Source organism: Conger conger, chromosome 10 (assembly GCF_963514075.1).
Source record: "Conger conger chromosome 10, fConCon1.1, whole genome shotgun sequence".
NCBI lineage: Eukaryota > Metazoa > Chordata > Actinopteri > Anguilliformes > Congridae > Conger > Conger conger.
The window spans coordinates 33,574,423-33,588,800 of record NC_083769.1 but is presented as its reverse complement, the minus strand read 5'-3'; the positions used below and the strand labels follow the sequence as shown (position 1 = coordinate 33,588,800).

Genomic DNA, 14,378 nt, shown 5'->3' with positions numbered 1-14,378 from the left:
ATCATTTTGTACTTTTTCTTGTGTATAATGTCTGGTTATCACCACATTGTTAAATGTGCACACTGCTGAACATAGTTTTGTTGTGAATGCAGTATAACCAGCTGCTGAGGGACATCTTTGAACTGGGGCCACCTTTGATTTTGGATGCTTCTGTCAAGGCCAGCAGGATATCCCGTTTTGAGAAGGTGAAATATGAACCGCTACCGTGGTCCGCTCAAGACCCATGGTGTCACTGGCATGTTCTGAATGCTTTACAGGGGTGAATGCACTACAGTGCTCACACTGAGCCTGAACTGCTTGTCTCTTCAGAAGAACGATGATCTAAAACTATTCACAAAGGTCCTTTCAAATGTTTTGGTCTTCACTTCTTGCCCAGATTTGACACCCTGCTCTCTCCCTCTTTCAGCATTTGTACAACTCCGCTGCATTCAAAGCCAGGACTAAATTAAGGAACAAAGTGAGGGACAAGAGAGCGGATGTGATGTGAGAGTGGACGGAAGGAACTCAGCCAGCCCGGGGGACAGCACTAGGGAGAAGAACACTAGCCCCACCATATCTGTTCACTTGAAAAACATGCTGCTGCCAAAACTGGGACATTGCAAACAATTCCTGCGTGTGTTTTATTTTTTTATTTAACATCATGGAATAAAAGAAAGCAACCAATGGGAATAATGACAAGTATAATGTACCTTTATATTAGCTATATGTAAGACAATATTAATCATTTCATGTGGAGTATTTTACCTTCTAATTTATTGAGTGGAAGACCAGAAGTGGAAGACCAGAAAATGATTTTTAAACAAAATAAACATTTACAGACTTTGTAATCAAACATGGGAAAGGGTTAAACAAAATGAAGACATTTTGTAGTTTTTCTATGTATATTTTGTATGCTGGTTTGGTTGTGCATTATTTATCTTTATATGTATATATTATATACATATGTATAATGTATAATGAAAGTGCACCAAGATTAAAAAGAATTGAGTGGCGGTTATTTTCCAGCTTTTGTCATTTAATTGACAGGCATTGCATATGTACCCAAAGGGTAAAACTAATTTGACATCTTGAATTAAAATAAAAATCTAATAAGTGATGAATGCATTCAATGTCTTCGTTTCTTAAACTTACGTCTTGCAATGAGAAATGAACATCTTCATAAGAGGCAGGTAGCCATAGTCTCTGAGATTACTTCAATTGTGCTCTGCATAAAATAAATAGTCTTGTAATAGTATTCACAGGATGGGGCAAAAATCAATTCCCACTGATAAAGGTCGACGAGAAAAATCTAACAAATGTACTTCGCCACGTTCCCCTATTTTTTTTACCAGCCCCCACAGTCATACTCAAGTGGTAGAGTCCATTCATCGGAAGCACCGTCATGGAGTTCCTGGTAAACATACTTGTGTTCCATTTGAACGAAAGAGTCAGTTAGTTCACAACTTTAAATAAATTAACCATGGCTTGTCATGATTAATTTACAGAGGCATTAAATTGAAGATTAAAAAAAATACTATCAGTATACCGATGTATTCATTAGTTAGCATAGTCTATAGCCACTGGTTAGCACTGAAAGCTATTTAGCGGGTGCCTGAATTGTATTCTTTAGCAGTAACGTTAGCATTTCTAGCAACTGACTTCGGTTGCCACTTGCCCGAGCTTCCCGTTTTTATACTTGTAGTGTCTTGAAACACGGCTACTTACACGTGAACAATATTTCTGTTGAATGCAAGTTCCATGTATGTTACAGCCGTATTTTGATGCATCGTGTTTCATTTCATTTACTAGATGCAAACGGAGTCTGAATCTATTAGCGCAGTGTTCAAAGAATACAGCCAGTTCCCCACCCCAGTTTCAGTCACCGTGTATCCAGAAGTACAAGCTACCCCTGGGACGAGGTACATTAGCTTATTTGCAGGTAGGGTCGGTGTCCTACGTTAGGTAACGGGGTTTCAACAGTATTTGCCCGAAACGAGACCACCAGTACCATTAGGGTAACGGTGTCTTACTTTTCTCCTGCAGAGTGGAGCCAGAATGAGACAGACCGAGGAACAAGGTTGCGATATAGCAAGCAGTACACCCTACTGTGTGATGACAGGGCGGTGCTGAAAACACTGCCCCCTGGTCACTGCAGCCACGTTAATGGAGAGTAAGGATACTGTCACACCACTGTATCTCCTGGATAAGTTCTTTCATTCAGTTCACCATGTGACACTGATACAGTGCTACCAAAAGTACAGATGTTGTAGCCAGATATTTAGCATGGTGCCTCTCTCAAACAAATGTAACAATTCAGTTGCTTTTATTCATTACTGAAAGTGATTGTAGTAACAGGCCTCAGTTTGATGGTTCCGTCTTTCCTATTCTTTCAGATTGCTCAGCAGACACTCTCCCTCTAGAACACTCAAGGCTGTTGTCAGAGAAACCAGTTCTCAGGGCAAGGCTCACCAATTTCTCGAGGTGAGATTCCATGCCCCACAGTTGTGTTTATAATTTAGTTATAAACTGAGCTATGTCATTTGATGGCTATGACTAGGATATAGTATGCAGCTGCAGGACATCGTTCTCATTGTCGCAGCATGGGTTGTGTGGGTTTTATTCAGTCAGGGTGTCTTGCATTACTGGTGATGATAGACATGGGCTCATAGGCCAGTGCATGGGAGAAGTGGGCAGTCACGCATCAGCTGCAGTGCTCCTTGTGTAGGCCCTGGTGTGGCCGTTGGCTGCACAACTGATGCCAAACTGTGGAGAAAGAATAAGGGAGAAAATACATAACAAACATTTATTCTGCATCACAATCGACCTCAGCACATACAGCTTTTTTACATTACATTACATTATTGGCATTTGGCAGACGCTCTTATCCAGAGCGACGTACAACAAAGTGCATACCCATAACCCGGGATAAGTTCGCTGAAAGACCCTAGAGGGAAGTACAATTTCAACTGCTACCTGTACAACAAAGATAAGGACAAGGGACAAAGCAAGTCACAGAGACAACAATTAAGGTTCACAGGGAGGTAGGGAGGGATGGGGAGAGGTGCTGCTTGAAGAGGTGTGTCTTCAGCTTGCGCTTGAAGGTGGGGAGAGATTCTATAGTTCTGACCTCAACGAGGAGTTCGTTCCACCACCGTGGAGCCAGAACAGACAGTAGTCGTGAGCGTGAGGTGGAGGTTCGGAGAGGGGGAGGTGCCAAGCGGCCTGTGGAGGCTGAACGAAGAGGTCTGGCAGGGGTGTAGGGTCTGATGATTTTTTGCAGATAAGCTGGGGAAGACCCTTTAACTGCTTGGAAGGCTAGCACCAATGTTTTGAATTTGATGCGAGCCATGACAGGCAGCCAGTGGAGGGAAGTAAGCAGGGGGGTGACGTGTGAGTATTTGTGTGACTATATGTGGTAATACAGTGGATGGTATTACAGGTTTTATGAACTATGTTACATAGATCCTGTTGATTTGATGTGATGATGTGTGATAAAATACTGAGGCTTGTGCTGCTGTAGAGATTTTAGATATGTTTGTTTTGTTTGTAGATGGGGGGGAAAGGGAGGGGGGTGCTACTAAGGCACAGCTATGACAAAATGTGACTCATGTTGCTTGTTGCTTTCCCATTTAAGATATGGAACAGGCATGGTTATATGAAAAGCCTTGACCTCACCTCCTTAAACAAACATGGGAGAGTGTACGAAGATGGTAAGTTGGTACGCATTTTCCATTTTAAATTAAGATGTCATATTGTGATCCCAGTGGTCATCCATTTTGATTTTGCAACGTTGAGCTTCTATCTGTAAAACTCTCTGTGTTCCAGCTCAGTTCGGCTGCTTGGCCTGGTCTGCTTGTGAAGGGAGGGTGCTATACGTCGCAGAGGGGAGGCAGTCTAAGGTGGAATCATCTACTGTCCCGGAATCCAGGCCAGCCAGCGAGGATGCTGGGGAAGGGAATTCTGGAAAGGAGTTAACAACTGGCAAGGTCATTTTGAACCACTCAATGTTATTCACATGGAAAAGGGAGCATATTGGTTTTAGTATTTTCCATAACCAGGAAAGTTGTTCGAGTTAACTTAAAGTTCTGATGACTGAAATTGATTTGTATGAATTGGTGAATACTTTATGTGATGTGGGAAATGTTATAGTGATAATGGCATATGGCAGTATTTTCATCCTTCTATAAGTGAATCCATACTTCTTTTCACTTCTTCCCTTTTACTTTCTGATTGTCCATCTCACTGGTTTCCTTTCTGGTCATTCTAAAGGAGGACCAGAATGTGTACTTGGAAGACTGGGGAGAAGGCCTTGTTCAGAAGAGTGTCCCAGTGTTGTGTGTAGCTGATATAGGCAAGTGCACAGTAACAGTGCTGCAGGGCATCCCCACACAGGTGTCCCCTGGCCAGGTGAGTCCCAGCACAGCTCTGCAGCAGAAGCCTGACTGTTTCAGGTGTATATGTGATGTGCCCGGTATTAGTACCTGCACTCTACACCCATAGGCGCTGTGGTCCCCAGGGGATGAGGGTGTGCTGTTTGTGGGATGGTGGCACGAGCCTTTTCGACTGGGCCTGAAGTTCTGCTCCAACCGGAGGTGAGAGATGGCTTCACGTTGTTATTGCTGAATGCACCCATTTCCAACCCATTGTTTTCTGTTCGCGCTATAAGAGCCTGACTTCTGGTTTCAGATCCGCTCTTTTTCATGTAGACCTTGAAGGGAACTGTGGTAAGTGTATTTTCCACACATTCTCTGAGTGAAAATATTTTTGTCCTGTTAACCAATAATTTCCTCAATTTCCGTTCTGCTTTTTCGGTCGGTCCCTGTGAACAGAGTGCCTTTCCTCAGACCAGAGTGCGGTCTCATCTCCTCGTCTCAGCCCAGACAGAAGCTGCATTGTCTACCTGCAGGGCCAGGTGTTTGGGCCCCACAACCAGTGTCTCAGCCTGCAGCTGGTAAGCCCTGAGCATACGCCATCCATGTAACTACGTACATCTCCGGAATGTTCTTCTGTTTTTATTAGGAGTTTGAGGCTGAAGTTAAGTATATGTTGTATCAGATTCCTTATTTCCTTTGTTGAGAGTGCTGTAGGTATTTCCTATAGAGATTTTTTAACTGTTCTCCTGGTTTGTCTCTGCAGTATGACTGGGAAACTAAGAGGACCTCTTTGCTGGTGGATGTAGTCAAGAGACCACAGGACGGTATGATCTTATGATCGGAGGTGTGAGGGACAATGAACTGAATTGACTGTGGACTAAGAGAGAGGAGCAGCTCTCATTGTGTAAAGAATGGGGCATGTGCAAACAATCTTGCTCTCAATCCTGCTGTCATATGGGAATAAGTGCAGCTTTTCGCAGTGTGTTCTCTAACCAGGTTGTTCTGTTGTATCTCAGGGGAGTTTGCTGGGCTGTATGAAGCCTTGCCCCCACGCTGCTGGTCTGCAGACAGCCAGAGGGTGCTGTTCAGCAGTGGCAGGCGGAACTGGAAGGTACATCCAGTCACAGTTAATCACAGTTTTATATTCCCTGAGCACTTTATTAGGTAGACCTGGACGCCAGCTTTTTAATGCAAATATTCAGCTAATCGTGTGGCAGCAACTACATGAATAAACACTACATGCAAACATGGTCAAGTGGTTCAGCTGTTTTTCAGACTAAATGTCAGAATGGGGAGGAAAGGTGATTTAAGTTAACTTTGACCATGGAATGATTGTTGGTGCCAGACAGGGTGGTTTGAATATCTCAGAAACTACAATATCTCCTGGGATTTCCACACACAACAGTCTCTAGAGCTTGCAGAGAATGGTGTGAAAAATAAAAAAACATCCAATGAGCCGCAGTTTTGCGCGCATGAATGCCTTGTTAATGAGAGAGGTCAGTGGAGAAGGGCCAGACTGTTCAAAGCTGACAGGAAGGTAACAGCAATGCAAATAACCACACATTACAAAAGTGGTATGCAGAAGAGCTTGTCTGAACACACAACGCATCAAACCTCTAAGTGGATAGGCTACAGCAGCAGAAGACCAATAAGTCTAATAAATAAGTCTAATAAATACCTAATAAAATATATACATTCTTTTTATAATTTTGTTTTATATTTCTATTTTGTTTTATATAAAATATATTAATTCTTTCATGATCTAGTTGGGAAGATATTTTTCTTGTCCCTGTGTTCTTGTCTGTCTTTTCTTCTTCTGTTTAATTCTTTCCTCATTTTCTTTGTTGACTCTCTCTCCATGTCTGTTTATTTTCCTCTGTGTGTCTCCACTTCGTCCATCTTAAGGAGCTCTTTGTGGTGGACAGAAGCACAAAAAGAGTCACTCGTCTTGTTGACAGTAAGTATCTAGTTCTTCGGCTTTTGAACAACAGAAATACAGCATTTTCACCCTGTCTGAGGGAATGCATGGGATTCTTGTAATGAAGATTCATATTGCGGTATTATTAGGAAGAATATATTTCTTTTTTCTAAGCAAGATAATTCAGAGCTTGGCAGTAACACTTTTTGACTTCATTACTTTACATTACATTTGACTATCTGTACAAAACAGTAAGATTTGCTCCTGGGTTCTATTAGTTGAGGAATTTGGAAGCTGGAAGCTGCTGGCCATTGAAAGAGACGTGATGGTGGTCAACTGTTCCTCCCTCAACAAAGCTCCATGCCTGGTATGTGTCAAAGAGTGACATTGTTATCAATATCAGCTAATATGGCCAGACAAATAGCGGTTATTGATATGAGCCCAGAATTCCCATGTGGTGCATCCTTAAGTTCAGGTAAAGTACAATGTCAGTAGCATTCCAAATCAATTTCCCAATTTTGAAGTTATTCTGTGACATTTTGGTTACAAGACCAATAGAAAAACGCCCGCCTTTGTATGTGGTAATAGTAGTGTAATAGTTCTGTCCCATATAAAATTCATTGCTTAGTGTGAGTGCGAGTATAGGTTGTATACTCCTGTGTTGTGTAGAACAGAATTAATCTTTTTGTGTGGTAGATGTTCTGTAAGTACTCACAGCAGTAATGTAAAGTGGGCAGCAGGGCTGATCCCTGTATCCCTGGGTGCTCTTCCAGAAAGTGGGGTTCCTGCCCCCAGCAGGGGGAGAAGCTGGGGTATCCTGGACTGCCCTGAATGAGCCCCAACACATCCCACACCTGGAGTGGAGGGTCCTGAACGTCACCCCTGCGGCCCAGGAGGAGAACGCTGAATACTGTAAGAGTTAGTACTAACAGGCCTCCTGATCTGACACAGTTGTTATTTTAAAGCAGTTTATTTAAAAGTTTGCTTAATCACATTTTTTCACAAGGTAGCTTCAATAGTAAAAAGGATTAACAGTCCATTTTCTTATTTAATCTTAGCTTGCCTTGTATGTTACTGTATATGGAAAGAAAAAAGTATATGAATAGTTTTTAATAACTGGTTTATATTAATGTCTGTAACTGTTCTGTAACTAATGTTGATTTCTGTAACAGCTGGCCTTGATTTCGGAGCTCTTCTGGTGAAACCCCGCGTTCCTCGATCTGGGGTAAAGGTGCCCCTGGTGGTGTTCGCTCATGGTGAGAGATTGTTTTTCATGACATCAGTGGAAACTAACAGTGTGAACTTGTCTGACCTGTAAATTCTGATTGATATGCAAAATCAAGTTAATTTGGGATTCCTTTGTGTGCATGTGTGTGTGTGTGTGTGTGTGTGTGTGATGTAATAATATCTGCAGGTGGTCCACACTCGCAGTTCTCAGCTGAGTGGAATGTTTCCTCTGCTGCTCTGGCCAGGGTGGGCTTTGCTGTGCTCATGGGTAAGAGAACACAGAACCTTTCCCGTTTTTCACTGGAGCTGTTCATGGTGCTTTCATGCTCCCTCACAGAAAACTCTGAATATGCATCAAATATTGATGATGTGCTTCCACATTTCTACTTGTCCCAAGTTGTCACAGTATATTTCTGTAAAGGTCACAGTAGGTGAGGAACCACAGAGCTGGGGTATGGAATCAGTCTGTTAAACACCCTCCTGTGTCATACCTTGCTTTTTTGGCAGTGAACTATCGGGGGTCCACTGGATTTGGGCAGGACAGCATCCTGTCTCTTATTGGGAACATTGGCAGCCAGGATGTCAAGGATATGCAGGTGCTGTGAAATATCTGCCTGTATTTCACTTAATCAAACTCGATCAAATCTTGGCACCAGCTTGAAGTCTGTTTCATGTCTCACTGTTGTAGGACTAAAGTAAGCCACGTCTTTAGGTTTATTCACTTTTAATGCACTTCTTTGTTTGCAGTATACTTTTGGTTTTAAGAATGGCCTCACTGATCTGTGCAGTGCTTCAGGATGTAAGAGGTATGCTAGATACTAAAGAATAGTCGAATACTTCTCAGGGTGATCTTTCCCTCTTCATCTCCCAGAGAGCAGTGCTGACTGCCCTGCAGAGCGACACGACCCTTGACCCCAGGAAAGTGGCTGTGATGGGCGGCTCTCACGGAGGGTTCCTGGCCTGCCACCTGATTGGCCAGTACCCAGACTTCTACGGAGCCTGTGCGGCCCGGAACCCTGTCATTAACGGTGCCACCCTGCTGGGCACCAGCGACATCGTGGACTGGTGAGGACACCCATCATCCCGCCTGCCTCTGAGATCATAACAGAGAGAGAGAGAGCTTTTTAAAATGGTGGCTTTGTTCTGGGACACAGGCGCTACTCAGCGGTGGGGCTCCAGTACTCGTTTGACCGCCTGCCCAGCCCAGATGCTCTGACCGCTATGTTCCAGGTGTCTCCCATTGCTCATGCCGCTCAGGTAAGCACTTGCCCTCCGAGCATCACAGGGCCTTTGCCTGGACAGTGCTGCTATTTCTGTTCCTCTGTGTAATGTGCAGATCAAGGCTCCTGTACTGCTTCTGTTGGGAGGTAAAGACAAAAGGGTGTCCCCCCACCAAGGCCTGGAGCTGTACCGTGCGCTGAAGAGCAGAAACTCCCCCGTTAGGTAGGAGCTGTGAGCTTCAGTCAGAAAAGGAAAAGATTAAATCTCATTTGCTGCATAATCCCTTGCATTTCACACCGCACCGTGATATTTGCATTTATTATCTGGCAAACACTCGTGCCCAAGTGATTCCTTCGCCGATATCAATCGATAACACTGTCGCATAGTGTATAGACTCCAATATAAGCAACAGAGATAAGAAGTGTGTATCAGCACAACGATCAATATGAACTGGCCAAACGTAAGGGGCAGATGGGCTTGTTTTATGATTTTTGCGTGGTGTCTGACCCCAGCGTGTGTAATGTTACAGACTGCTGTGGTTTGCAGAAGACGGCCACTCGCTGGCCCGTGTGGACACGCAGGCAGACTGCTTCCTCAACGTGGTCCTCTGGTTCCAGAAGCACCTGGGCCTGCGCTGAGCAGCTGCACGGGAGGGCCCGCTGTGCAGAAGTAGCCCTTCACTTGAAAGACAACCTGCTGAAATACTGTACCGCGGAGCCTCGGAGATAAGAACTCATGCACACTGGGAAATCTTACATGTTCGTGACATTGTAAAACTGACATAAAACTATGCGGATTTCAATGGTTTGAATCTTTTTTTGATTGAAAACTGTGGCTGTATTTTAATAGGCCACTCCCACTTTATATACTTTACCGAGATTTAAGTTAATCACCAACAATGATTACAACAAAATAAGGATTTCATGAGAATATTCATGAATTTTTTTCAGTGTCAGCTTTCTTGACAATACAATGATCTGTTTTTGAAACACTTGACTTCCCTACATAGTATTCTTTAGCAGAAGTACACACAGATACCCGCTGTCTGACATAATGCATTTCCTGCATGTTCACAGCATCCTGCAGTATCCTACAGACACAACTAGTGGCTACATACGAGTCAGAGTTGGTTGCACTGTGATACTGGGACTGTCAGAGAGGCTCTGATGTGTCATTGAGTTAAATGGTCAGTGGAATAGTAACCAGAAGTGATGCTGTGTAATGTTGGTGGGAGGATCCAATTGCAGTCATACCACTTCTCACAATGAACATTAGGGGGCAGTGTTGCATCGTGTGTCCCTGAAATCGCCGCTCCTGCCATTCAAGACAACAGTGTTTAAATTGGTTTATAGTTAACATACATTTTTTGGCTAATAAAGCAAAATTTTGTGGAGAACTGCTGAGTCCCCATTTGTTTAGTCTCTTTTTCAAAATTTACATATTCCCAACTGCTTAGAATCTGTTGATGAATTGCTTGCTCTTGCTGAATAATTAAGATTATTTTAAGTAATTTAATTCCCACCTACTCTGCAGGAAGTATTCCCAAATTGCTCTTCTCAGCTGCACAGGTTGTGTCCGTTCCTTTGTGCAGGAAAGGACAGAATTTTCAGCGCTCGTTGTTGCTGTATTCTGTTATTTGACATCTGCACTCGAGGGATTAACTGGTGACCAAGTGGGGGGAGATTTTATGAAATATTATCTCCACAGAATTGCAAATATTGTCCTGACTATAGTATTCTTCATGATGACAAATTTATTTGTATGGTTTTCATTACTGACATTGCTCTAAGACATAGACACTATTATTATTATTTATGACAGCATGAGCCCAACCCAGTGTACAAGTCAGAGCATATTTAATTGTGGTTTGTAGCATGTGTTTCTTGTTATTAATTTGAATCTGGAAATATAAACAAATTCAATATGGCTAGGCAGTTCCAGGCTATGCAGTTCCCTTCAGCGCCACTAGTGGGTAGCAGTGTGCTCCTTACTAAGTGGTGGCCTGAAACGTATGCGCACACCTTTATTGTTGATATTGGCCAATCTCCACAGTGTAGAAGCCAGGCATCTTATACTGCACCACGTTACTAAAACAAAAAATCACAGCCAATTAGTCTAGCAGTAGGAAAGCTGAAGGCCCCTGAGTTGCGGTCCTCTTGCGGCAAATGTTATTGGTTTTTGTACGTGCAAGTATGTGTCTGCGATTTTATGCGAGTCTCATACTTTGTTCTTCACAAGACTGGAAGGTGACAAACAGCCACCCCAGAAAACCGTACACACAAAGAACGCCGTATTTATACTTTGTCACAGGCAATGTGGACAATGTGCTGGCGTGAAAGAAATGTGTGTCTGGCTCACTGCAACCGAGAGGTGAGAACGACTCTGAAGTTTGGCACCCAGATCACAGGGCGTGGCAGTAAGAGTGGGCTGTTCTGAAAGGATCTTTGGGCTTTGGGGTCCACCCCTGGAGCCCCACTGGACATCTTAGGACCGGCTATGGAGGGTCACACATAAGAGGAACTAATTCATTCAAGTCAGCCCTTTCCTTCTCTCATCTGGTGGTCCGTACTTTAATGGGGAGACCAGGAAACAGTCAGCCCTCTCCAGAGATGGCTTAGCCTGGTTTCAGCTCACGCATGTCTCTGGCTTGTCCCAGGCTCTGCGTCCTCAGTCCTTACTTTCATCTGTGGCCCTACCCCTCCTGAACGTGAAAGAGAGGCGTCTCCATGGGCACAGTGCTGGCTCTGTCCCCTCCTCAACACTGACATCAATCACACCAACCAGCGGCTTTGTCCACTGGAATGCTGAGGGGTTCGAGGCGCGGGGGGTTAAGTATAGTGAAACTATAGAAAGAGGGAACAATTTAACCAATGTATGGAGGGACAGATTAAATGAAGGTCTGGAGAGGGAGAGAGAAAGGATATATGGGGTTTACAGATGAGGATGTAGTGAAGATATAGAAAGAGGAAAGGTTTAATGAAGGTGTAGGGTAGAGAGGGATGGTGTGGCGTGAAAGAAGTTGAGAATGGAGGGAGGTAGACTGGGAACCGTGGAGCGATATTAAAAGAGGAGGAATTGGGTGGAAACAGCGGGAGAGATATTGCTGGGGGGTTCAGGGAGAGGGTATGGATAGAGAATTGGAGTGAGAGAGCTGAACAATGTTCAGCGGATCCAGTTAGAAAGATCTGTCGCAATGTTTTCTTACCCTTAATAGAAGGCATATATCATCTCCCCATCACGGGCAGGCCTGGGCAGTTGCGCTGCGGCTTAATCAAGCCCCTCACTGCATTCCCATCCAGGACATAAACACATCACCAAGAACTGAAAGCAGCATGGGACACTTTTTGGGTTTCATTTTGACATAGTTTATGTGTGATTGAGACATAGAGATTTCAAGGTTTTCTGATGTGGATGAGGCAGCCAGGGGGGGCCGATAAATCAATGCTGCAGGGGGCTTTTAACATTTGGATGATCCCCAAACCATCCGTTCCCCTGAGGAGGTGAGCATCCTCAAGGTTAACTCATTAAGAACTGAATTTATGCTCTGTTGGGTGGAAGAGAGGTGAAGAACACTATTATTTTTCTACGCCTCTGCATTTAATAAAATAATATCTTCATCAATCGCATTTTTCTTTTCTAAGAAGATTGTGTAAGATGTTGACTTTTTTGGACCCTTCGCAAACTAGCCATGGCTCTTATTTACCTAATCAAACCAATCAGTTTCTCAGTTTAATTTTCTGCCATCATTTCCCTATAGAATGGGAACTGCAGTGCTGTAAGCATATTCAGTTATTTACTGGGCCAATTAAACCAGGGAAATTGGTTAGAAGTAAATCCAGCACGACCCTCAAGGAATTTCGTTTTGGACCCATGATGTAACTCCACATGTGTGTGTGACAAACTGCATTCACAGTGGGGAAATAGCACAGCTGAAACCCATTGAGCCAGTGCTCTGCATAATACTATTAAAGCAGAGGGGAAATCAAATTAATTTGAGTAAAATGTGCCCTGCCTAAGTAAAAATGGGTTGCGCCACTATCTATATGAGGTAGACTTTAAGCAAACTTCATGACAGTATGTGTACCTCTCTCTTGTGGAATGTTCTGGAAATTATTGTTTGACCTTGCTATTCAGGAGAAACTAAAGTGGTGGAAAACGAAGTGTCTTATAATGTTAATTGTGATGCTGTGTTATGAAGGGCTGGTCAGTCAATCGGTGTATGTTGAGCTACGGTGGGAGGCCATGGTCTTCACACTTGCTTGCCTTAGAAAGTAATCTGTCTTGCTGCATTGGGGTACGGGGGGTCCTGGGATGCACAGGGGTAAGAGGGCCCATTGGACCAGGTGCAATTAGTACAGGAAGCAGCTGCAGTATGCACTATTCATCTCTCTGCTAGTGCACACCACCACTCTACACTTCAGCAGCTACTCACTGAGAATCCCCCCTCAGATTATGTTGACAGTGGGTCAAAATGGGCAGGCCCATTAGGTGGAAGAGCCGGGGGGGTCCATTTCTCTCCCCCATGAGGTGAAGAATGTTCTGCAGTCATGCATTATAAGATCAAGATGTAAGAACATCGTTAGCGCACATCTCAGGCTGAACTAAGCAAATTATTGTATTTTGGACCATAAAGCGCTGTGATTTTTAAGAGAAAAAATAATTTCACTTCAGTTGATGTTTCCTTTCATCGGTGAGGTGTTTTATAGCAGCCTGCGGTGAGAGAGAGCGATAGCAGACTCGGGGTACAGTTAGAGAGTGAGGATGGCTTGCAGGCCTGTGGAGCAAACCAGAATGAGAGCGAAATAACAAAGGCGTAATGCGATCGGTAAACGCAGGGAACCTTAAACAGGACCCTTGGTGCAGTTTGGAGGCCGGAGGCTTGTGATGTGCCTGTTCTCACAGCAGTCAGGTGAGGTGTGCTGGGTTCTGTTAGACCTGCCCAGTGTTTGACTGGTTACAGAAGCCCTGACAAGACTGTGAGCAATGCAGTCTGGGATATGAGCCTGGAGACTAGCTTGTGATGTGTGTGTGTGTGTGAAAGACAGTAGGGACAGTAGGGACAATGCTGCTGACAGGTCAAATTCATTGGGCTGAGATGAAGTAGCAATGAATGGTACAGCCCTGACATTTCATGAATGACTGAATTATGACCCCCCCATATCTCACACTAGACATATAGTATGTTCCCACAAATTTCCATAATGGTTGGTGTTTCACATAAAATGTATGGGAACTCTAAATGCATATAAAGCTTTGCTAAAGATGTCATTTTGTGTAAATATAGGTTAAGTCAAGTACTTGTACAGACATCACTGCATATTAACTTGAAACCAAACAGACATAACTGCGCATTAACTTGAAATCCGTACCGAACTAAAGAGTGTTATCACAGTGTTGGGCACACATTCATATACATTATGTGTCCAACAATTTGTAAAAGAAATCGATTCAGTAATTACATGCAGCGGCGCTTATTTGTCTTGTCTTGATTTCATGAATGTATTTTAATTTTCCTGTGCTGGAAGGCAATAGCTCAGCTCCGCTAGATTAGAACTAAGATATACATTATTACTCTGATGCTCACGCTGTGAGTTATTGCCTCCTTTTCTCTGAAGCGCAATCATTTTCACTTCTCTCCTAATTGCTGTTCCGAGTTGGGC

General features: G+C 43.7%; 2 protein-coding genes across 4 annotated transcripts in view; both read left to right on the top strand.

Annotated features, from left to right (window-relative positions):
- The window catches only part of ifrd2 (interferon-related developmental regulator 2), a 9,788-nt gene extending 8,692 nt beyond the window's left edge, over window positions 1-1,096 (top strand). For all 3 annotated transcript variants that reach the window (XM_061257586.1, XM_061257588.1, XM_061257587.1), the window contains 2 exons: window positions 93-185; window positions 407-1,096. In XM_061257586.1, coding sequence (XP_061113570.1) covers window positions 93-185; window positions 407-487 — 174 coding nt within the window. In that variant the 3' untranslated portion in view covers window positions 488-1,096. The remainder of the gene's footprint in view (window positions 1-92; window positions 186-406) is intronic.
- A 202-nt stretch (window positions 1,097-1,298) lies between these two features.
- On the top strand, window positions 1,299-10,114 carry zgc:136971 (S9 family peptidase). The gene is made up of 22 exons (XM_061257720.1): window positions 1,299-1,393; window positions 1,789-1,918; window positions 2,023-2,149; window positions 2,373-2,460; window positions 3,614-3,689; window positions 3,805-3,965; window positions 4,249-4,386; window positions 4,480-4,571; window positions 4,666-4,703; window positions 4,809-4,930; window positions 5,116-5,176; window positions 5,369-5,463; window positions 6,258-6,309; window positions 6,549-6,637; window positions 7,044-7,182; window positions 7,443-7,526; window positions 7,685-7,765; window positions 8,005-8,093; window positions 8,369-8,562; window positions 8,652-8,754; window positions 8,834-8,940; window positions 9,248-10,114. Exons 1-22 carry the CDS (start codon window positions 1,382-1,384, stop codon window positions 9,354-9,356), a joined length of 2,187 nt encoding a protein of 728 aa, XP_061113704.1. The 5' UTR covers window positions 1,299-1,381; the 3' UTR covers window positions 9,357-10,114.
- The last annotated feature ends 4,264 nt before the right edge of the window (window positions 10,115-14,378 follow it).

Excerpts from the sequence above, each read along its gene's own strand:
- zgc:136971 (XM_061257720.1), top strand. Across the intron at positions 4,387-4,479 it reads CACAGGTGTCCCCTGGCCAG|GCGCTGTGGTCCCCAGGGGA; the intron begins GTGAGTCCCAGC and ends CTACACCCATAG. Across the intron at positions 5,464-6,257 it reads GTGGCAGGCGGAACTGGAAG|GAGCTCTTTGTGGTGGACAG; the intron begins GTACATCCAGTC and ends GTCCATCTTAAG.